This window comes from Nothobranchius furzeri, chromosome 5 (genome assembly GCF_043380555.1).
Source record: "Nothobranchius furzeri strain GRZ-AD chromosome 5, NfurGRZ-RIMD1, whole genome shotgun sequence".
In the NCBI taxonomy this organism is placed as follows: domain Eukaryota; kingdom Metazoa; phylum Chordata; class Actinopteri; order Cyprinodontiformes; family Nothobranchiidae; genus Nothobranchius; species Nothobranchius furzeri.
The window spans coordinates 2,591,938-2,615,399 of NC_091745.1; the positions used below are offsets into that span (position 1 = coordinate 2,591,938).

The following is a 23,462-nucleotide window of genomic DNA, read 5'->3' on the forward strand; positions in this document are numbered from 1 at the left end:
AACTAAGGACATATTTTTGCATTATTGTCAAATTTTCCTTTTTTTGTTTTGTTTTGAATATTAACCATTTATTTGTTTTGATCTAAATTTGGTCTGCTGCCTGTTTGGTTTGTGCACGGTGCGCTGCCCAGAGGGCTTTAGCATGAACAGAGCTCAACCGTCTGCAAAAAAGCACAATTCTCTCACTTTTCAGACTGAAACCACGTGTCATTTGTCAGATCCTGTAATAATTTAAATTAATATCTTTCTAATCAGAATCAGAAGGTTTTATTGCCATATTTGCGAGAATCACAACATTAGGAAAGAAATTATGAGCAACATTAGAATTAAGAAATAAGCACAATAAAATGATAATAATATAATGAATCAATAATTAGAGAAGCAGCTACTTTATACAAGTCAGTGTAGGTACTGGTCCAGAGCGGATCAGGTCAGGTGCAAACACAACACAGGGTCATGTGACTAAAGCAAAGCAGCTGGAGTGGGCGGGGCTACGATTGTCGTTCATGAGTCCGACCGCAGACGGGAAGAAACTGGTTTTGTGGCGAGAGGGTCGGGTTAATACAAAGGTAAAACCCCCATGGCCACTTTTAGAGTCAGTCAGTTGTTTTTTTGTTATCCTCAACTTTACCCACAATGCATTGTTTAAACAGGGCTTATTTATTATTGAAGCTGTTAAAGCCTTCTAAAGCCTCCAGATAACCACTTGGGTTTTTATAGCATTTTACAACACAAACTAGGAAAGAGGATGTGGAGTGCCTTGCCTAAGGACACATCAGCAGAGTGACTAGGGTGGAGCCAACCCTCTTGATTGATGGATGACCATGTGAATGCATCCCATCAGAACTATTTTCATTAGATCAGATGTCTCAAAACAAAACTAAAACCCTAAACGAATCAGAAAATACCGAGAAAACAACTTTGGTTTTGTTCCCTGATGGACCATCAGGACACTTCTGGTGTTCTCTCCTGGTTTTGGTGATGGGATTGCTATCGGATCCTCTGTGTAGCAGAGAATATTAAAACATCCCACTTTCTTTTGATTTGGAACAGAATCAGGGAGAAGTGGTGTGAATTTAAAGTTTTCGATGTTTTTCTGTTGCGACCCAAACAGCAGCAGATATTTACTCAACTCAGAGTTTCTGCAACGTTCCTCTGGTTGCAAATGTGGCGACACTGCTCGTCTTCTAAGAATGACCTTCTTTTTCTGCTTTAACTGTTCCATGGTTTCTTTTGAGTGTTTAAAGGCTACTTTCTATGGGAACAAAAGCTGAAAGTCTTGATTAACTAACTAACCTCTTCAATAAAGTCGCAGGACACATAATTCCTCAGGTTTAGCCGGGGTGGGGGGAGGGGCTATGCGTTGAGTTTGCTTCACAGGACGTTGCTCATGTTTCTAGCCGACATACCTTGTTACATTTTGACTTCCCACAATGATGTCTGCATTTTAGGTCCTTGGTCTTGTTTTGCTATTGTTCTTAGTCACATTCACATCTACACATTTTTGTACTCTTCTGGCTTCCATACAAGGAAGCCAGAAGGTAGTGAAGTCAGCAGAGGTGGAAAGTAACGAATGACATTTACTCGCGTTACTGTTGAGTATTTTTAAAGTCTGTACCTTTACGGAGTGCTATTTTTTTTAAGAATTGTACTTCGCTACATTTTCAATCATATCCGTTACTGAGTCAAAAAAAGATAGGCTTAATAATAAATTAAAAATATTGTGCTTTGCAGCGTCAGAACAGAAAGAGACGCCTGTGGGGGGTGTGGCTGTACATTTTTCTCGCAGTTTTGCTCAAAAACGTCAGTCTGGTTCCTGTGAGGCACTCGCCATCTGCCCCCTCTCTCCCTCCCTCTCCTGTTGGTTGAAAGCCGCACCTTCGCGCACCGCTGTTACGTCAGTATTCTGCTCAGGTCGGTTCTGTGTTTTAAGTGTGTTTCCAACTACTCTGCATCGCAGCGACAGAGAATTTAGCGCTCCTTACCAACGGATTCCTAGTGTGATCTGCTCACAGGAAAGGAGACCTGCAGTCTCAGTGAGCTTAAACAATCACCACTTCATACTGGAGCTAATTCACTTGTAAACATGTGCTCCATCCGTGTGTGTGTGTGTGTGTGTGTTGTGAGCTGGCGTTGTAACGTTGCACTACTTAGGTGTACCTATCCTTACTGACAAAAAAGTAACTAAGTAACTTTACTTAGGTAAAAAAATTGGCAAATAACTTTACTTGTTCTTGAGTAAAAATGACGGAAGTTTTGGTACTTGTACTTAAGTAGGAAACTTTAGTACTCTTTCCACCTCTGGAAGTCAGGATGTGACAAAGGTCATGTTTCAGTTTTTTATTTGATTTAAATCTAACCCCGTGTGCAAGAATGATCTGAAAAGGTTTTCTCTAAGAGCTGCTTGATGTTGGAGTAGAGTCTAATATTGTTGAAGCTGCCTGTAAAACAGGCGGTGAACTGGAGCAGCAGTTGTAAACGTTAACATCCCGTAACCTTTAAACATCCACCAAGTAAAACTCCTCACATCCTCACCCAGCGTGCCTCGTAACCACGTCCAGAGATAACGAAGGCATCATCAGCTTCAGGGGAGTAAAGCGCCCTGGGCGCTCTGCTTACGTTGTTTATGAGAGGCTGAATTTGTAATCCTCACAAAGGAGTGTTTCAGTCAAAAATAAAACTGTTTCAAACTTTAGCTGCTAATGTCACGCTCATCAGGTCTGGATTTAGTTCCTGACACGGAGTAATGGTTGTGTATTCTAACAGGTCTGATTTGAAATGCACTGTCACACACTGCAGGGTCACAGGGGTCATATAACTTTTCTTACACAGGTGACACTTACCTTGGCTTGCATTCCCTCAATGGTGAAGGTCTGAACTTCACCCCCTCTCTACAGCCTCAGGTATGCAGTGAGGACAGTGACCCTAGCCACCAAGCATCCCTGTGTGTCTCGTCTCCCCAAAAGCCTAGTTCCTCAGACCCTGTTTATACCTTTCTACCACTAATTCTTGCCCCGCATCGCAAAACTGACCATTCTTTGATCAGAGAGCCATAGGAATTTATTTATTCATTTTTAACATATTTGTGTTCTTATGCTATATTTCTGAATACACTCACATGCATCCTTCTCAGCTCAAATAGGGTCTGGCTGAGTGTCAGAGCCTGTTTAGAGCATTAGGAGTCCTCTTCAGTACTACGTCCATGGTCAGTGTACCACTGTGGGAATCCACAGATCAGGGTCGGAGTTCAAATCAATACTCTTAAGTAATGGTCAGTTGTTTTGCCTCGAGGTTTTTCTCCTCCTCCAATAGTACCAGTGGTTCCTGTCTTTGTCAGTCCTCGTTTTCCCAAAGTTGTCCAACTATCCTGCATTTTACCACACATCCACTCCCTTACTCTTGTAGCCCATGAGGACATTCCTCCTGTTGTGTGTTGATAGTGGTGTATTTGTGCTGATCTGGAAGAATCCACAGATTTCTGCTTTAATGTCCCACGCGGTGAAGTAAAACCACCTTTTCATTGTATTCTGATCCGGGCGGTTGTGTTTAGTGTGAAGACGGTGAGTTAGCAGCAACATTTAGACCTCACCTAGTCTAAAACAGCATGGTAGAGGGAACTCATGCTCTGTAGAGGTTTGTGGATGCTGTCAACGTTTCATTTACCAAGTAAAATAGCAGCATAAACATTTGGTCGGTTTTCTAATCCTGCTGATGTTTTTGTACAAAATGTGCGATAGGTGGATACCCTGCACCGTGTTACACACCTGACGGGCGGTTATGAGGCGTTGTCAAGTAGTGGACTCTTCAGCCCTCATCGTCTCGATGTGAGTATCCACACCCGCTGTAGCGTTGTCTCATTTATGTTTATGTTTATTCATTTAGCAGACGCTTTTATCCAAAGCAGCTTACAATTTATAACCTGTAGGGCATGTTGTGATCTGTGGGGGAAACCGGAGCACCCGGAGGAAACCCACGCCTGCATGGGGTGAACACGCAACTCCACGCAGAAAGGCCGCAGCCGAGATTCGAACCTGCGACCTTCGTGCTGCGAGGCAACCGTGCTAACCACTGCGCCACCATGCAGCCCCATTTAGCTCAAACAGCACACGTATCCAGCTCTAATTACTCCAAATTATACGGTTACCAAAATAAACTTTTGTTTACTAATATTTTCACAGAAAACACGGCATTGTGGGACAAAAGATTACGCCGTGTCAGTCGGCTCTTTCTAAAACACGGTAGTTTCGACACCTGCGGTGTTGGTTTTCTTCCTGATCTACCAGCAATACATAAAAATGGATCGACAGAGTAACGCCTTAGTCTCGACAACAGGAGGGATTTCTTTTCTTAACATATCCGATCCATAACGATGCACCGTTGCCGTCGGATTTCAAAAGTCTGGTTTCCATACCTCACAACACTTTTTGCAAGTGTTTTTCAGGATGATGCGTTCGTTTTGTGAGTAGCAGCGTTGTGTAATCCCCTCTAGCCGTTGTGTAAAACACTTGGGTGTAAGACGTGTGAACGTTGAGCTGATGCAGGTTGCGTTTGGCCTTTTCAACCCCCTCCTGCAGTCGACCGTCTCTCACATCAGCAAGACTAGAAATCAGCAGGTGATCCTGTCTCTGACAGAAGCGGCTCACAATAATTGTTTTATAATTAGACTTTTCTTAGCAAATTGATTATTTAAATATGGATGTGATTAATCAGGAAACTGCTAGCTGGCTTTAACCAATTAGAATGAATTATTTGCCTGTAATCCTTCTGGGGTGTTGAGGCCCTATCGTTCCTGGCTCCTGAGCACATATAAAGATGATTTAATTGGCCGGCTATAAAACCCCTCTCTGAAGCCCGTTTCACACTGAATGCAGTCCAGAGGTAGTCCGGCTTCCTCACGGCTTACCCACGGTGTGTGTTGTCAGATACTTGCTCCCACAAGAGCAGCAAAGGATTAGAAATTTGACATTTAAAAATACAACACTAAAAATAATGTGAGCCATCATACATGGAACTGATGTCGCTGTCATTGATAAAATAAATGCCGGCAAAAATAAAGTGACAAAGGTTTTATTTTGAAATAGACTGAATGCACTTCGCTGAAATGCGTCTCACTTCCTGTCTGGCTCAGTGGTTTGATTTGTTTAACTTGGTGATCCACATGCAACATCTGGAAAAGGTGAGACGCCACGCAGAAACTCTCCAGAGCTCCACATCCGTAGCCACGCTGCTCCGTAGCCGACGTGAACGTTCTGATACGGAAGCCGCACGCAAACCGGACCTCGTCCGTTACACATTCTGTTTGAAACGGGCTTTGTCGCTAATATTTTCCTCCTTTTCTGTTGCAGGCTAACAGCTGGCAGGACACCACCAACCCCCCCTCAGTTACCTCCCCTCCCGGTCCTCCTGGCAGCGTACACTCAGACACTTCCAACTGATTTGGTGGTTCTCCCCGCTTTTACTTCATTCCCACTGCGTCTGCTCTACGATCTTTTGTCCCAGTTTCTTATTGCTCCCTTGTCGACAAGCCGCACGAGGCTGTAAACACATCTCACACACACTTGCTGTGCTGGAACACGAGACAGCCCACAGAAACCGAGGCTTCCTCCCTTCAACTCCATTCTAGTGCTCCAGTCTTCTAAGCCAGAACTGAGGAGTGGAGCACACTGATGCTGTCAAGAACTGATTGGAAACCACTGATCCAGCTGTGTAGATGATCGTGTTGTCTGTACATTATGTGTATCTGCACGTTACCTTGACACAGGACTCGAACAGCTTGTTCGTGTGCGGCTGACACCTACACTCGACTCGCTGCTTTGGGAACCCGTGTGGAATTGCCCGTATCTGCTCAAGCCTTGGGACCTGACAGCCTGACTGTGGATATGGACCACCAGGGAGCTCTGCTCACCTTGCTTGTACCAAAGTGCTGCCCCAGTGTTCCTCTACGATTACCCCCTGCCAGCTCGACACAAGACACCGTTGCGTCGTCTTGTCCTTACAACTTGGTGTATCATTCTAAGTTTGATGTGAAAAACTGATAAATGCACAAACGTGCATGCAAATACCCCCCATAACCTACATATCACACGTTTTTCAGCTGTTTTCATACCGAGCTGACATTGAACAGGTGTGTCAAGCACAAATGTTAGCATCCTTGTTATGAGTTTGTACCTTTTTAGGAAGGTAGTTGGGTCACTGTTCTAAACAGGGCAGGGCAAGTGATCACGGCTGGTGAGAGGAGCAGATCTTTGGTTAAGTGGGTGTAATTAATAGCCCTTTGTGTTGCTAACCATAGAGGGTGTTGTTAGATGGCTTGTAGACTTCTTACTTTCTTGTCCACTAGTTTATTTGATTGTAGGCTTTTTTCTAATGCTGTTTCACCAAGAATGCACCAGCCACCACCAAAAATTAGCTCAATAAAGCATCTTTATGGCAGAAAGGAAGGGCAGAAAGATTGTGGGGCATCGATGTGTTATTGGGTCAAACGTGACATGAATTTAGAAATGTGACTGTCTTCCATGCATGTAGGACTTCTAGGTGTGAAATTGTTTTCATTTAATCTTCCGAGTTTGAGTTAAATTTTTATTAATGAAAAAAGGTAAAATTATTACAGTCAGACCAAAAATGAGAAAGTGCATCATGTATCGCTCTGATGTGTCTTCGTGGGTGTGTGTACAGGGTTCCTGGGACGTCCTAGTCAAACTGGCGAGTGTCCATTTGAACTTTGTAGACATTATTTAGACTTGGTGCTTCTACCAGCTAACATCACACAAGGTGGGCTTCAAGTGAGATTTCCTCCCCATCTTGTAATGCTGAAGCTTGAGAGCCCGAGGCAACGCATCACCACCTGTTATACCAAAACCAAAAATACCAAGTTCAGCAATGTAGTAATGTTACTCCGTCTCTTTAAAGTTGGTGCACAGCCATTTTCTAAGTTTGAGGTAAGGAGGGAGTTATATTTGTGTCTGTGTCTCTTTGTGGTGTTGTCATGCCTCAAGTCGTTTTCAGTTTTTGGATGTTTTGTTAGGGGCTTCATAAAGGTTCTGGGTGAAAGGTCATCACGCCTGAGCGTCAAAGGAATGCTTTTATTCATCATTTAATATCCTCCAGTAAAACCTACCTTTTCTTCTGTGGCCAATTAGGCAAGGGCTTCTTTCCTGTTACCAAAAAAGGCAGGTGGTGTGTGGTAAAGCTCCCAACTTTAAAACAAACCTGCAACATTTGGGGGATTTAACAGTTTTTGTATATCAACTTACCTGAACAGCGACGCATTTTGATAGTAAGCCTTAAAGATTTTGTTCAAACACGTCACAGAGCAAAACCGGAGCTTGAAAGCTGGTCACATTTGATATCATGTTAAAGTTTTGGGTTTTGCTTCTCACAGCAGTTTGTACATCTGCATCTTGTGAGAAATGTTAGTCACACCAAATTATCATGCGTGCCCCTTTTTCTACCTGTTGTAATGGATGTCACTGTACAGTTTGTGTAATGTTTCAGTATTTTTTTTTTCCTTTTATAAAAGTTGAGATGTCCACAATCTCATAAAACACAATAACTCTATCAACTTATTATTATTATTTAGGTCTTTTGTTATGTAACCAAGTTGCAAGTTGTAGGGTTAACAAATGTGTAACACGGTGCTGTGGAACTAGTCCACACGTCAGAACCGCCGCCGTCTGCTGCAGTCACTTAAATATTACAGCTAATGATTAAATCAGTACTTTGTGGCCCGTTCACTCTGCAGCAGAGCTGTGACTCTAAACATGAAGTTGTTATTTGTAAACGTTTTTCAAATCTGTTGATTCTGCAAGTGATGACCTGAGTTCCACAGCACCAAATGGCTTTATGAACTTTAATTTGTTTTTATTAGTATATTTGTATCGCCCTTTCTCCCCTGTATTTACCCCTCTCTCTACCTCTGTCTTTTCCTTTCTCGTGTATATAACCCCGCTGTTTTCAGACTCGTGAGTCTGCATAAACTCCTTTTATACCTCAACTTTAGAATCGATCTAGAAAGAGTAAAACAAAAATAATATGACAAATTGTAGTGTTCTTATTAGAAAATTAATAAATAATTTAGTGTGATTTTTTTCAGTATTTCATTTTAGGAGTGTTTCATTTTATAATTTGTCACAAATGCTCTTGTGATAGTCAAATGTAATAAAAGGAGAGATTGCACCATCTGCTGATTACCGTGAATTTGTTAGCTACACCGAGACGGAAGCGGTGCTCGTCTCAGCCGACGGCAGACACTCAGCTTTTCAGACGCCGAGTAAATGAAGCACATGAAATTTGACACGATGTAGTTTCAGGTAACCATACCAGTTTATTTTCCCATCAGACCACGGGCTCTGTCCATCTGTTGTCACTAAAGTCTGTATCCCGAGGTTTCCACAAGGCCTGATCTTCTAACTGCAGGGCGCATTCAAGAGTTTTCTGCAAGAACATTTAGGATTATTCTCACTGGAGCTGATCAAAATAAAGACGAGAACTTCCGTGTGACTAAATATCTTTCCTCCATCAGATTTACAACAGAGCGGCTTCAGGCTTATCGGAAATCAGCATTGTTTAAAAAGTGAAACCTGAACAATCCACTGAAAGGAAGTGGAACCCCAAAGCCAGCCGTGCAGGGATCAGAAAGAGGAAGTTCTACCCTGAAGTGTAAAGGTCAACAGTCACACAGCTACACTTGATACTTGGTTACCTCCGTCAGTGGAGAGTTGATCTCAGCAGGGGAAGCATCCTGCTGTCGATCAGCACCTCTCTGACACAAACGACACAGGATCCACTTGAACGTCCGCCGCATCTCGTCGTCCCGCAGAGAATAAATGACAGGATTCACCAGAGAGTTGCACTCTGCTACCACCAAGCAGTACTTCTCGTAGCTGTTGGCGTTGCCGTCTTTACCCAGCAGCCCGTCCAGCAGGAGGGTAATGAGGCCAGGTGTCCAGCAGATTACAAAGGCCCCTGGAGAGACGTGATCGGTGAAGAGGAGGAGAAAAGTAAACAAATGCAGAACACATCCTGCACCAGAGACATAATACTGTTGCATCAGATCGCTCAACCGTCATGTAGAACTTGTTTACATGTCAGGAGCGAAGTTACTCGATTCACTGAAACGCGATGACAAGATAATGGGTTTTTCCACTGAATTCTTATCAAGCTTCAAGTCTAAGGTGCTCAGAAGCTAAAATACCGGTTTGAGGGTGAAGTCAGACAGACGGCACGTCTGCTCCGTCCTAAAGCACCGACACCATTGAGTTGTCGTGGTTTTGTTCAGAGCGGAGACTAAAGAGGAATTCTTCTCACCCAGAACCATCGAGATGGTTTTCATCAGGTTGACAACCGTCTGGTTTTGTCGGATCTCAGAGGTGTGCTGGGCCGTCTGCCGACTCTGACATTTCACGTAATAAAAGATGCGGGAGTACATTGCCACCATAACGAAGAAAGTGAGCAGGTTGAGAACGGCCCAGAAGACGAGGAAGCGGCGGCTGTACAGCGGTGCCACTGTAGAGCAGTCTTTTAGATCACACTCGCAGTTCCAAAACAAGGAGGGAACCAGACCCATGATGATTCCTGCAGCCCAGATGCAGACTATGAGCAGCACCACGCGCCGCTTGGTCATGTTGCTGTGCAGCTGCATGGTGATGATGGTCTGGTGGCGCTCCACAGCAACAGCCAGCAGGTTGGCCACAGAGGCAGTCAGGGTGATGTCAATCAGAGCCCCGCGGATGTACCACTGCTGCTTCGTAAGCGTTGGAGTCCAAGGGCCCGTGTTCAACATCAGGTTGGCGTAGGCAAGACCTGCAAACAGGTCTGCTGCTGCCATGTTCCCTAGGAGGTAGTAGATGGGGAAGTGGAAGCGGCGGTTCTTGAAGATGGCTACCATCACCAGCAGGTTTGCCAAAACTACAATAACACACACCGTCAATCCAAGTCCGATGACCACGAAGTCCCTCGGGGTCCACTTTTCACTCATTTCCTTCCCCACCTGGTTGTAGAAGAAGGTGACATTGTGGTTGTAGTAGCAGGTATTCTGCTTGTTTTCAGCCATAACTGTAGAGACAAAAACCTTTAGTCACAAGTCATTCGCCACTTAGCATTAAATATTTTACTACTTCATAAATAACAGTGTATTTAGCCCTGCTTCACTTCAAATTAGTCACCCAGGGTGGGGTTTCAGGTCAGAAAGGCACACCATTAAAATAGTCTTCACATCTTTGAATCTGGAGCGGAGAGGCACATTTGATTTTATCATGTAGTTCAAGCAATCTTCCTGTAAAATGTGCAGAATTCAAACAATCAGTGTGCCTCCTGACTAACTGAGTGTTGGATGGGTTGAAGATCAGCTTCAGTAGACGGATTCACCACACGTCCTACAGAAGTCCTAACTTTACCACAATCCAAGTAAATCTGAAGTATCTTGAGTGGAACTGCAGCCTCACCTTGACTTCAGAGCTGGCTTGACTGTGGAGCTTTTTGGTCATGCAGCCTTCAGTTCAAGGTGTTCTGAACTTTGGGCTTGTTTACTTGGAAGTTTGAGCAAAAAACCCTAAATTCACAGATAACCGCTACTGCAACAAAAACAAAGCAGCAGGAAGTTGACTTTAAAGTGTTTATTCTGTTCAGAGTTATCGGAAACCGACTCTATCTCGTCTCTTTTCTTTGCTTTAAACAAGCATAAGTCGAGAGCCCCACCACATCAAACGGAAGCAGCATGAGAATATAGAGCGACGGTTCTTCGCTTTTGCTGAAGTGCACACGCGACGCTGAGGAGACGTTGTTTCTGAACCGAGCAGGTGTCTTACCGCCGACGTCAGCGCCTCCTCCATCCAAGCCTGCCCGTAACCCTGGACCGGTCCGTTATCGGAGGAAACAGAAAGGACAGAGACTCTGGTTTCTGCGCAGCACGCGCACGCTAGCACACTTTTACGTCGACGCCCTCTGAATCACTCTCACTCGGATCAGCTGGACCTGGCCCACAGGTAAGCGTGTTGCCTTCACGTGCTGTTGGGGAAAACGGACAACCCAAACAACGAACAGTGAAGAATCTCACAGAGAAGTAGAATTAAAAACTGATTTCTAAGAAGCAAATTATTTTAAATATCTTGTGTTGTAATTGTTTTCTTTATCTCCAGTGGTCCGATTCATTAGGCATTCGACTAATGATAGACCACGCTGAGTACACCAGAGACCGTTGAATGTGCAGAGATACATTTACTTAGAAGTCATTATTACATTATCATTGGTTATGTGAATCCTGAAAATTAATGTTTGAATCTTGTAACTGAAAAAAAGGATGAATAATTCTGGACCTGGAGGACCACCGTTAAGATGTTTCCTCTGCTCGTACCTCTTCGTGTTGTCCTAGTGTTCAGCAGAAGCATGTTAATCAACCACTGATTAAGCCGAGGGACATCTCATATATTCATTATCGTCAGCCATAATGTAGTTCTCAGATATGACCACAAGAGGGCAGTAAAGGTACATGAGAACTAAAACATTGAAGGTCTCTGTGACGACAACATGGAATGATGTCATCCTGGTCCTGGATTGTTTATTTATATGAATTCTATTTATTGATTTGAATTCGTTTTATTTGTTTCTTTACTCATTCTAATACTTAGGGGCAATGGTGGCAGAAGAGTAAAGTGCCCACCTGGTGGTGATGGTCAGAGGGACCAGTGGTGCCTGAGCACGGCAGCCTCGTCTTTGTCAGAGTACCCCAGGGCAGCTGTGGGTACAATGTAGCTCATCACCACTAGTGTGTGAATGTGTGCGTGAATGGGTGAATGGCTGATGTGTTGTAAAGTGCCTTGGGGGGTCATAGAACTCTGGAAGGCACAAAATAAATACAGGATATTGTCTTTTTCAAATCTGAATTATTTTTTTTAAGTAATATTGTTATTAATCTTTGACCTATGGTCACGAGCTTTGGGTTGTGAACGAGATTGCGGATACAAGCGGCTGAAATGAGTTTTCTCCACTGGGTGGCTGGGGTCTTCCTTAGAGATAAGGTGAGAAGCTCAGTCATCCGGGAGGGGCTTGGAGTAGATCCACTGCTCCTCCACATCAAGAGGAGCCAGTTGAGGTGGCTTGTGCATCTGATTAGGATGCCCCCTGGACGCCTCCCTGGTGAGGTTTTCCAGGCACGTCCAAATGGGAGGAGACCTAAAGGATAACCAAGGACACGCTGGAGAGACAATGTCTCTCTGCTGGTCAGGGAACGCCTTGGGATTCCCCCAGAGGAGCTGGGCCAAGTGGCTGAAGAGAGGGAAGTCTGGGCCTCTCTGCCTAGGCTGCTGCCCCACGACCGACTCCGGACAAGCAGAAGAAAATTGATGGATGAAAGGAACTCTTTGACATTGAAAGATTATTTATATTTCAATGGGTCCCTCCCCTGCCTTTGGATCTGTGGCCTGGCAGTGTCTGCTGGTGTTCCCCAGGGCTCTGTCCTTAGACCTCTCTTATTCATCATCTACATTCTTCCACTTGGTCAAATCTTTTGCAAATACAAGATAAATTTCCACTGCTATGCGGATGACACCTGGATTTATATATATATATTTATGCAATCTTCCCTTCGGCCTCCTTGTCCAGCTGTCTCCTTGAGATAAAATCCTGGTTCTCATCAAACTTCCTGAAACTCAACAGCAATAAAACTGAACTTCTGCTCATTTGGAAACCCTCCACTCTGAACAAATCTCCCATCATATCAATTAACATCGACAATTCCTCCATCCTTCCTTCCCCCCATGTAAAGAGTCTTGGTGTCATCCTTGACAGACCTCTATCATTCAACGCCCACATCAACCTCATTTGCTCAGCCTACTTTCATTTACGCAACATCAGCCGACTCCGCCCCTCTCTCACTCCTCATGCTACAGCCGTCCTCGTACACAGCCTAGTCACTTCTAGGACTGATTACTGTAACTTACTGTAAATCTCTACTTTTTGGTCTGCCCCATAAATCCCTTCATCAATTCCAACTTCTCCAAAATGCTGCTGCATGGGTCATCACTCGTACCCCCTCCAGAGATCACATCAGCCCTGTTCTTCAGCGTCTCCACTGGCTACCTACTGAACACAGAATCTCCTTCAAAATCCTGCTTCTCACTTACAAACATATCCACTCTCTCGCCCCTCCTTACCTCTCTGATCTCATCCATGTTGCTGTCCCATCTCGCTCCCTCAGGTCTTCCTCAGCCATTCACCTTGTGGTTCCTCCTGCTCATCTCACAACCGTTGGAAAAAGAGCTTTCGGTCGCTCTGCTCCTCGGCTCTGGAACACACCTCCTCCTGCCATCCGAAACACAGACTCCCTCCTTTCATTCAAATCCAAACTCAAAACTCACCTGTTCAAACTGGCTTACACTCACTAGTCCACAAACTCTCCACTCTGTAATTTATAGCATATTCTTTGTAATTCTATAGTTTAAATGATCTTATTATTATTTTCGTGTAAGTTTTATCATGTCTTTGTGAGGTGACCTTGGGTTTTGTAAGGTGCCTATAAATTAAATGCATAATTATTATTATTATTATTATTATTATTATTATAAGGTCACCATACCTAAGGGATCTAGAACATGCAATGAGGCTGTAGGCTCTCTGGAGCGAGGAGGTTCCCAGCCAACCTCCCACATGGAGACTCATGTCTGTGACTGAAGTTTTGAGCTTATATGTTTTGTGCTTTAGAGTTTTGGGGGACTGCTGGGGTACTTCAGTTCTCATGTGGGCAATGACAGTGAGACCTGGAGAGGTGTGGTTTTGTGGAATGGCCCCCCTGATCTGAATCTGAGCGGTGTTTTGTTACTGGACTCTTGTGCATGCCATATATTGTCCATAATGAACACCACGTTCAAGCATAAAAGTGTCCACATGTGCTCTTGGCACCAGAATTCCTTAGGCCGCAGTTCGATTATCAACTTTGTTGGTGTGTCATCTGATCTGCGGCCGTATGCCTTGGATACTCGAGTAAAGAGACGGGCAGAGCTGTTAACTGACCACTAGCTGGTGGTGAGTTGGCTTCAATGGTGGGACAGGAAGCCGGTCAGACCTGGCAGGCCCAAACGTATTGAGAGGGTCTGCTGGAAACAAAATAGATAGCTCATTTCAGCCAGCCAGTTGTGGGGTTATGCCGGGGCTATTCAATTTCGAGCCTCGAGGGCCAGTATCCAGCACGTTTTGATTTTAACCTGCTTCAACACACCTGATTTCAATTAGCAGGTGATTGACAGGCTTCTGCAGAGCCCGATGAGCTGCTGCACAGGTGATTCAACCACAGAATCAAGTGTGTTGGAGCAGAGAAACCACTAAAACATGCCGATACCGGCCCTTGAAGCCCAGAATTGAATAGTTCTGGGTTATGCCATCTTATCCCACCCAAGAGCAATGGCAGAATCCACATTGTGTTGATGCAGTTAATCTAAGTGACCAAAAGAGGGCGCTCAAAAACTATATTTCCTTGGGAATGCCATAATCGTTCACAAAGTTTACAATTCAACAAAATAAATTAATGTCTTAAAATCCCTTGCTTTTTAAAACTAATATTAAAACCTTAAAAAAAAGGAAAAGCTTTTTAACAGGTCGGGTCACAGCTGGAGATATTTGCTTGACAACATGATTGCAGAAAAAAATAACCCAGTTACAAATTCTGCTGTAACTCAACTTCCAGTGACTTTCAAATAGATTTAACTAATACTAAATAATTTATTGTCGGTGTTTTTATTTCTGTGCAACCTGGTTAAGGTACAGTTTACTTTCTAAGTAAAAAAAAAACACAAACTGTTTCTCAAACAACAAACAACATCAAAGTTAAAAGTATGAAAAGTTTAAAATCTAAAAAATACTACAATTTATTTCACTATTAAGTTTGAAACTTTCAAGCAATACTTTTAAATTTATTTCCAAGTCTTTGATTAAGTAAATGTCTTAATGCTGACCTGTGCAACACCTGAACGTACATTTGTCTGTGTCCTTCATGCTGCTTCTTCTATTTTTGTTTTTAAGTGCTGAAGGTTACAATGGAAGCCGTTGTGCTTTTACCTGTATTATTTTTTTACTATTCCCTAAATGTTTGTGCTGAGGAGATTTCCCCGCGGGATCGATAAAGTTTATTCTACTCCAATGTTGACTTGTCCTTGACTGACTCTGCAGGGCTAAGCAGCAGCACCACACCTCCCTGCAGATAAGCTCAAAGCTGATAAATGCTTAAAATCTAGTTTTAAAGTGAAAAGACAATTCCAGGTTTTATTTTCTATAAAAGAGATGAGTTTATTCAATGATCATAACATACCTAATCAGAGACCTCAAGCAACCACGCACATACCAACAAAAAAATTAGAGGAAAATGTTTTAACAAACCCCCCAAAACAGAACAAATGTAACACAGAAATAAAATACCTGAATAAAGCAAACTCTGAGCTGAGCTGCATGTCAGCACATTCTCTTTAGAGCTCATGGCACATAACGTCCAACAGTTAACGTGAAAAGGGAGAAACAGGCCAAAAAGGAATGAACGTGTTTTCTTATCACTTTGAAACAGGTCTAATAACATATATTCATACATAGTGGACTTCATAAAAATAAAAAAGTGAATTAAGCACTAAAGTTCTCCTGAAGTACTTTCCTCATCAACACGTTTATCTACATGGGTGAGCGTGCCTCTCAGCACCACACATCAAAAGTAAAAATGAACAGAAACATTCACAGTCACACACAGCCTTCCAAAAGTACACACACACTCACACACTAGACTCAAAATGCTAGTGTAGAAATGCTGAATCACATCTACTTCAATCTGCTGACAGAACCAAATGAGTTGTTCTCAGATGTGTACGATCATAGAAGTCCAGCTAAAACTAGATTTAAAACCCGAGTATTGACAATGGGTCAGATATAAAATGCTGTCTTACTTTTCACCTTTTTTTAAAACACAAACTCTTTCAAAAATCTCCCACCCCATCCAAATATTACACCCCCCACTCACGTCGAACCTTCAATTCCCTCTAAGTGTGTAATACAAGCCAACAAGAATTGCAATACAATACAGGCACTGGAGAAAAAACACGAGAGATGAGATGTGTTTCGATTTTAGCCTACCTCTGACGTCGCCAACAACAGGATCAGAACTCACACCCACTATTATCAAACACCAAAGATAGAAATCAAAACTTCTTTCATCCTTTTCTGTTTTGACTTTTGTAGTCTTTATTTTGCACGGTCCGCCGTGTGCCTTAGACGATGATTCACCGAGGCCATCATCTGGTCCCACTGACTCTCTCACCACCTGTTTCAAGTTTCAACAACAGAAACGTGTGTTTATGAAGGATTTCCTCCTTCCAGAAGCACTGAAGGGGAGCAGCGAGAGGCTGAGCTGATTGGCGAAACTATCGTGAACAAAATTATGTCCGAAGCAATAAAAATAACGTTCAGTGCTCGGAGTGAAACTCAACCAAAGCTCAGAAGCAACTCGTTTGTTCAGTTTTCTGCTTAAAATCTCTTGTAGTTTTAAAAGGAAAAACACAAGAAATAATGAAAAGAAGCTCAGTTTTTCATAAATACTCACTGGAGTTCTGCATATCCCCCCCCCCCCGTCTCACTATCCACGCACTTCTATGTTTTGGAACAATGAATAAATGATAAGAGTTGTTCGGCATAGGTGTCTGTTGGAGTGTGTTGTTGTGAAGATTCAAAGAGCTAAAGTGGGAAGGAGAAAGACTGAAAACAAACAGCTGTAGTATAAGAAAATATTTCTTTTCAGTAGATACTAGATGATGTAAAAGTCTGCACGGCTTCTGGTCCTGTCTGTAAATGTTATTGGTTTGTCTATGTGTGCAGGTCATAGAACAAATTTAGGAAAGAGATGTAAGGCAAACTGTACCTTCTCTGCTGAGAAATATACATGATTTACAGTATGGAAGTTACCCGCCCGCCCCAGAAATAGAAAAGAAAAGAAAGTGTCACTTACAACAAAATAAACAGAACATAAAAGCAATATTCTTCACAATATCTGACATCTGGCAGTTTCGCAGTCTGTCACTACATCAGAGCATTTTTCCATCATCGCTGGGATCCGGAAGGACGTCGTTGCTCCCGCGGTTATCGCCACGCCCACGCGCAGTGCGAGAGCATGAAGAAGGCAAGTGTGCCCACAGGAGCTCTTCTTTTACTTGTTCTGGGAGTTCAGGCGAGCGATGCTAAATTCCAACAAAACGACGTCCAAAGCATCAGCGAGACCACAACCAGAGTTAATCCCAAGAGGACGAAGCGAGTTGTGGACACGTCTCTAGCGTTCAGATCAAGTCTCTACAGGGCTTTTGTGGTATTCAAGTCTTCTGCCCTTCGGGGTGCACGTTTGCTTTACTGAAGATAAAGTTTATCCTCGTTCGCTGCTGCTTGCTTGAGTTACTCATTTCCACAATATAGGTCCTCTTCAAAGATGGACATGATTTCGCTTTGAAAGTTCATGTCAATAGTTGCTGTATTCTGTAGAGAGAAAAACAAATCAGGAGTTGTTTTGCTTTGGTTGGACTCAGATTGCATCCTGAACCTATGGAACATTTCTCAGACACGATAAAGGGAAATCCAGACTTCCTGTGTTAACTTCTTATCTCAATACAATTTCTGCATATCTTTGAGAACGATGGTGTTTTTGTTTAAAGTAAAAATGTCAACTTGAGAGAGTTAAGAAATCATCTCACCCTCCTCCTCTCCTGTTCTTTTTGACGTGCGATCTCTCTCTCATGGTCAAGTGAGGTTTGTGTGGTGGGCTGAGGCAGCGGAGGGGGCTGAGGAGGCTGCTGGACGGCAGCTGGCTGTGGCATCTGCGGCTGCTGAGAAGGGGCTTGGACATGATGCTGTTCAGGACGCCGGCGAGGCTCCTCATGCATCCTTCTGGTAGGCTCAATGATGACCTCTTCACCTTGTTCTCTAAAAAATGTTAAGCGCAATAATTTAGTCTGCAGGTAGTTTGCAGGTGCATAAAATTGTCCTTGGAAGCATGCAAGAAGCCCAAGTTATCTCCATGAGTACAATCCCAGCACAGATCAGTAATCTGCATTTCCAATCTGAGGTGAAACATCAGCACTGTTAGACAAAAACTAGAAGCAACAAATGAGCTCTGCTGCAGGGTGGGGAGGCTTCTACTTTTCTGGTCATCAGTGACGCACAAAAACTCCTGTTTCTTTTATTTGTCATGATCACATTTCTGTCTGCATGATTTTTGGTGTTTTTGTTGAAGTCTTGTTGAAAATCGTACCTTCGCATACGTTTTTCGGCCTGCTCAGCCTTCAGGGCCTTCTGCTTCCCCTCCTTCTCCAGAGCAAAACGGCGGAAAATATTAAAACTGTCAATTGAGGATTTTACAGTAGATAATGGTGTTGTGGACTCCTTTCCCAGGCTGCCCCAAGGTCCCACGTTCTTCAGTTTGACATCCCAAGAAAAGACAAACATAAAAATACAATGAAGTGTTGCAAGATGCAACCTTTATACACACAAGTGACAGAAGTGTACATTAAAAGTACAGTAAACTGATTCGTGCATCCACCTGTATTTTCCTGGGAGCCGCTGGGGTCTTGGTTTCTTGTTTGAACTTCTCCTTGTCCTGTAGGGTAGGTGGTGGTCCATGAGGCTCAGAAGAGCAGATGACCGGCTGTGAGCTGTCCATAGACTTCATATCTGTTCAACACACACACACACAAAACTTTGTGTCTTACTCCAGATTATTTTCTTTTCAGTCATCTTGAAATGACAGGTGTAAGGAGTTCTCACTCTGCTGCCTGGGCTTGTTTTCGGGATGCTTGTGGTCTGGTCTCACTGCAGGATTAAAAAGTTCTCCTCGGATCACAGGTGTTGCAGGAAGCTTTTCCTCCTTACCTGCACCTTGTTTTCCCGGGGCTCTCTGCTGCACAGCCAGTAAACAAAGCCACAGTTAGATGCTTTGCTGGTTTTTCCCCACCTTCAGTTACCGCCCAACCTGTGCATTTATTTAGAATTATTTAGTACCTTTTTGGGCTGCATGTTGTGAGGTGGAGACTGGTGAGAGACAGGTGCAAACTGGGGAAGTTGAGGGGAATGCATCATAAGAGGGGATGGGTTGTCCCTTATTTGAGCTGTAAGTAAAACAATAAAGACTTTAACATGCATCAGCAGAACAAACCTCTACAGCTGACTTTGTTCATAAAAACATCAGACTTTTCATTGTTTGTCTCGTCTTCTCAAACCCACCGGGGTTGTAGGGGTCGACTTTGGTTGGGCGAGGGGAGGGCTGCTCTTGCTGCTGCTGTTGGACGATCTGCTGTGCTTTGATGGTGGGCATTGATAAATTATGTTGCGTCACCTGGGACTGACTAGATAATCCAGAACTATGTTGGAAAATCAGCTGCTGCGATTGCTGCTGAGCGTTTTGCATGTGACGGGCTGGATGTAGGGGCATCTGTGAGGGCGGGGCTTGGTGTGACGGAATAGGCTGAGTCTGGGACTGGACAGAAAGCTGAGGAGCAGGCAGTGATGTCTGAGTGGACAGCTGAGCCTGTCCCTGTAAAGAGTGCAGGAGCGAAGTCTGTCCTTGTTGCTGCTGACGCGCCTGTGTATGCAGCATGGTCTGCTGTGGCTGGCGAGCTTGCTGGAACTGCTGTAGGCATAACTGCACTTGATTCAATGGTGTGGTGGACCCAGGCTCCTCATCATCCTGCAGCAGCATCTGAGGAGGCTGAGAAGACAGCAAGCCTTGGGGTGTCAGCGTTGGGGGTGATATGGGCCTCTGATGCAAGGGTTGAGAAGGCGGATGAAGGATCTGGGAGGGGAGCTGGTGCTGTGGCGGTGGGGCTGCTGGCTGCGGTTGAAGCTGCGGCTGAAGAGTTTGCTGCTGCTGAGGTGGTGCCGGTTGCTGCTGGGGGGGTTTGGGATGAAGAGGTGCTGCCTTGTGACTCGGCCGAGAAGGCTGCTGAGGCATGGAGCTGTGTAAAGCTGAGGTTGAGCCATTCCAAAGGTCACAGAAAAACAAACAAGAACATTTATGAGATAAAGCTCACTGAAAATCCCTGCCATGGCTAATTTTAGCCGATATTGTTTCCACCCATTTGTTTGCCTCCATCTGTTTTCTATGAAACATTTTGTATTTTTTGTATGCACACAAAAAATGCAAGACAAGAACACACCAATGCAAAGTCATCTATGTAATCATGTGACGTGCAGAATTTTAGAACTGCACAGAGTCTTGAACTGCAAGTGCATGGGTCTGCAGTTATTCCTGCAGAAGTAATAAAACAGATGATGCAAATAAACCCGGACCTATAAGAAGCACAGCCCCCGCTTCCTCTCTTACCTGGAGATGGGAGGACGGGATGCTGATTGAGGAAGGGATGCGTCTCAGGAGACACAGCCCCTGCAGAATGAGCGTTTAGGTGTGGAGGTGGAGGGGAAGAGTTTCCTGCGAGGTGGGATATATGCATCATGGGCTGATGGCTGCTGAATGATGGCAGCGACTCGTAGCTCTCTAATAAATCGGATGATTCCAGGGCTGCTACAGGTGGATGAGCCACAAAAGCTGCAGGAGGTGGATCAAGCTGCTGCTTTTTCATCTGACTGCTAGACTGAGGGCCAGCAGCTTGGGGCTGAAGCCCAGTTGGAGCAGAACCCATCTGAGCGGCAGGATGGGTCTTTTTTGCCTCCTTCCCAGAGCGGCTCTTCTTTTTCTGCTGTTTTAACATTCCTGGGGAAAAAGGTACTTTTTAATATATTAGTTTGAAAATGATAGGGTGAGAATGTGGAGAACTCTGAACAGCTGTAGCTCACCTGTGTTCTCAGTCTCACTATCAGAGCTTGAGCCACTGCTTTCAGAAGAAGATCCAGCCTTTTTGGAAGAAGCCACAGACTCGATATTCTTCTCAGCTACAAAAACAATTGCATTTTAATACATGAGAAAAAAAACACACACACACACACACTTGAAAACGAAATAGTAGCTGAAATCTTAGTTGTTTTTTTAAACTACTTATTTTTCTAGCTAATACTAAAAACACCCCCTAGTTATTCAGGGGCCTACCTGGAACTTTTTTCTTTTTTCGAAGGCAAGAAGACACATATCGCTCTAGCTCACGCAGCGTGGAGGGCTTCAGTGTTTCAAAGTCAATCTCAATCTCATCAGGGTTTGAGTTTTTGAGCGAGGGTTCTCTCGACTGGATAATATGAACTACACGGCCAAGTTTGTCTCCAGGAAGCTTGTTGATGTCCAGGCTTAGCTGCCTCTTCTCTTCGTAAGTCATAGGCTTGCACTTTTCCCCTGTTACTGCTGATCCACTAGATCCATAATCATCCTCCAGAGTTGGAACTGGCTGAAGGTTGGGAGGATGATTACTTTTCATAACCTCCTTTTTGCTGAGGAGAAGCAACAAGAAATTGTTATTTTCCAAAAGAACATTTTAGGGAAAAAAAAAAAGCATTTCCACTCTTTTAACCCCCCAAACCTTTTTAGTACCAGCCAAAAACATTTGGTAGATTCTGAAACCCAAAAAATCCAGATCTTTGTTGGTGCAAAAGTTTATTACGGTTTGTGTTGCTAAATATGTACAGACATGGGCTAAAGTGTTGGTATCCTTCAGTCAATGAAAGAAAAACCAACAATGGTCACAGAAATAACTTGAATTTGGCAAAAGTAAAAAAATAATAATTCTTTGACCAAAGATACATATTTATTCAAGGTATGTCCACTAGTTAGCATCACAGGTGTCTACATCTTGTAATCAGTCAGTGGGCCTATACATTCACCTAAAGGATTATTAGGAACACCTGTTCAACTTCTCCTTTATGCAGTTATCTAATCAACCAATCACATGGTGTTTGCTTCAGCGCATTTAGGGGTGTGGTCCTGGTCAAGACAATCTCCTGAACTCCAAACTGAATGTCAGAATGGGAATGAAAGGTGATGTAAGCTATTCTGAGCGTGGCATGGTTGTTGGTGCCAGACGGACTGGTCTGAGTATTTCACAATCTGCTCAGTTACTGGGATTTTCACCCACAACCATTTCTAGGGTTTACAAGGAATGGTGTGTAAAGGGAAATCATCCAGTATGCAGCAGTCTTGTGGGCGAAAATGCCTTGCTGGTGCTAGACGTCAGAGGAGAATGGGCCGACTGATTCAAGCTGATAGAAGAGCAACTTTGACTGAAATAACCACTCGTTACAACCGAGGAATGCAGTAAAGCATTTGTGAAGTCACAACACGTACAACCTTGAGTCGGATGGGCTACAGCAGCAGAAGACCACCGGGTACCACTCATCTCCACTAAAATAGGAAAAAGAGGCTACAGTTTGCACAATCTCACCAAAATTGGACAGTTGAAGACTGGAAAAATGTTGACTGGTGTGATGAGTCTCAATTTCTGTTGAAACATTCAAATGGTAGAGTCATAATTTGACGTAAACAGAATGACTGTGTTTACATGCAGCCAGTAACCCTTTTAAAACCCGAATATTCACAATAAACCGGTTCCGCAGGTCCATGTAAACACCGCCAAAAACCCGGATATGCTCATAACTGGGTTTTTAAAAACCCGGTTACTACACCTTTTCTAACCCGAATGTTTGGTCGTGTAAACGCATACCGGGATATCCCCATCAAAGTTTGTGTTCTGCGCATGCTCTGTTCGCAAGGAATCTTGGTCTTTTGAGTAGCGAGGCGTCTTGTATGCGCCAGAACACCGGAAGTAAACAAGTTGGGAGCAACATGGCGAGTCGCGGCACAGCACCACACTTTTGGAGTGACGAGGAAACTAAAGCACAAACAAACGCGGTCGCTATCTCTTCCGAACTGGGAAACATGTTGTTGTTTTCATGGATACCGGAACAAGAAGAACCGGAAATGACGCATATTGCGTCTGGACGTACTACCCCAACGTCCGCATTTAAATCGGGTTATGCAAGTTAGGGGTAACTCTTTATTTATGCTTGTAAACGGGTTATTCTGATAAACTCAGAAACCCGAATACCAACCTAAACCCGATCATAACCCGGATATTGGCTGCATGTAAACGTAGTCAATGAGAACATGAATCCATCATGCCTTGTGCAGGCTGGTGGTGGTGGTGGTGTAATGGTGTGGGGGATGTTTTCTTGTTACACTTTAGGCCCCTTAGTGCCAATTGGGCATGATTTAATGCCACGGGCTACCTGAGCATTGCTTCTGATCATGTCCGTCCCTTCATGACCACCATGTACCCATCCTCTGACGGCTACTTCCAGCAGGATAATGCACCATGTCATAAAGCTCCAATAATTTCTAATTGGTTTCTTGAACATGACAATGAGTTAACTGTACTACAATGGCCCCCACAGTCACCAGATCTCAACCCAATAGGGCATCTTTGGGATGTGGTGGAACGGGAGCTTTGTGCCCTGGATGTGCACCCCACACATCTCCATCAGCTGCAAGATGCTGTCCTATCAATATGGGCCAACATTTC

At 43.9% G+C, this 23,462-nt stretch overlaps 4 protein-coding genes across 9 annotated transcripts in view; 2 read left to right on the forward strand and 2 right to left on the reverse strand.

The window, feature by feature from the left end:
- pbx4 (pre-B-cell leukemia transcription factor 4) overlaps window positions 1–5,636 on the forward strand; it is a 49,369-nt gene extending 43,733 nt beyond the window's left edge. The window contains exons 7-9 of one of the 2 annotated variants that reach the window (XM_015948467.3): window positions 2,833–2,903; window positions 3,738–3,824; window positions 5,346–5,636. In XM_015948467.3, coding sequence (XP_015803953.1) covers window positions 2,833–2,903; window positions 3,738–3,824; window positions 5,346–5,435 — 248 coding nt within the window. In that variant the 3' untranslated portion in view covers window positions 5,436–5,636. The remainder of the gene's footprint in view (window positions 1–2,832; window positions 2,904–3,737; window positions 3,825–5,345) is intronic. The other variant, XM_015948468.3, reaches the window with a different exon arrangement.
- A 1,094-nt stretch (window positions 5,637–6,730) lies between these two features.
- On the reverse strand, window positions 6,731–10,944 carry lpar2a (lysophosphatidic acid receptor 2a). 3 transcript variants are annotated; one of them, XM_070551342.1, is made up of 5 exons: window positions 10,806–10,944; window positions 9,307–10,053; window positions 8,702–8,964; window positions 8,320–8,433; window positions 6,731–6,844 (listed from the first exon to the last, which is right to left on the reverse strand). In XM_070551342.1, exons 2-4 carry the CDS (start codon window positions 10,049–10,051, stop codon window positions 8,335–8,337), a joined length of 1,107 nt encoding a protein of 368 aa, XP_070407443.1. In that variant the 5' UTR covers window positions 10,052–10,053; window positions 10,806–10,944; the 3' UTR covers window positions 6,731–6,844; window positions 8,320–8,334. The 3 variants fall into 3 exon arrangements, with proteins under 3 accessions (XP_070407443.1, XP_015803956.1, XP_015803955.1); XM_015948470.3 differs by lacking the exon at window positions 10,806–10,944 and adding an exon at window positions 10,443–10,630; XM_015948469.2 differs by lacking the exon at window positions 6,731–6,844 and having other exon boundaries at window positions 8,301–8,433.
- Window positions 10,881–23,462, forward strand: part of stxbp2 (syntaxin binding protein 2) — a 54,272-nt gene continuing 41,690 nt past the window's right edge. The window contains exon 1 of the mRNA XM_054741288.2: window positions 10,881–10,982. The gene's annotated coding sequence lies outside the window, so the exon portion shown is untranslated. The remainder of the gene's footprint in view (window positions 10,983–23,462) is intronic.
- brd4 (bromodomain containing 4) overlaps window positions 17,185–23,462 on the reverse strand; it is a 29,401-nt gene continuing 23,123 nt past the window's right edge. For all 3 annotated transcript variants that reach the window (XM_015948472.3, XM_070551337.1, XM_070551338.1), the window contains exons 10-19: window positions 21,047–21,378; window positions 20,797–20,892; window positions 20,327–20,713; window positions 19,228–19,968; window positions 19,006–19,112; window positions 18,772–18,904; window positions 18,548–18,678; window positions 18,260–18,420; window positions 17,703–17,931; window positions 17,185–17,487 (exon numbers count right to left, since the gene is read on the reverse strand). In XM_015948472.3, coding sequence (XP_015803958.3) covers window positions 17,407–17,487; window positions 17,703–17,931; window positions 18,260–18,420; window positions 18,548–18,678; window positions 18,772–18,904; window positions 19,006–19,112; window positions 19,228–19,968; window positions 20,327–20,713; window positions 20,797–20,892; window positions 21,047–21,378 — 2,398 coding nt within the window. In that variant the 3' untranslated portion in view covers window positions 17,185–17,406. The remainder of the gene's footprint in view (window positions 17,488–17,702; window positions 17,932–18,259; window positions 18,421–18,547; window positions 18,679–18,771; window positions 18,905–19,005; window positions 19,113–19,227; window positions 19,969–20,326; window positions 20,714–20,796; window positions 20,893–21,046; window positions 21,379–23,462) is intronic.

Excerpts from the sequence above, each read along its gene's own strand:
- lpar2a (XM_070551342.1), bottom strand. The coding sequence starts at position 10,051 with ATGGCTGAAAACAAGCAGAATACCTGCTACTACAACCACAATGTCACC. Across the intron at positions 8,965-9,306 it reads AACCATCTCGATGGTTCTGG|GGGCCTTTGTAATCTGCTGG; the intron begins GTGAGAAGAATT and ends ACGTCTCTCCAG. Across the intron at positions 8,434-8,701 it reads TCAACTCTCCACTGACGGAG|AAAACTCTTGAATGCGCCCT; the intron begins GTAACCAAGTAT and ends ATGTTCTTGCAG.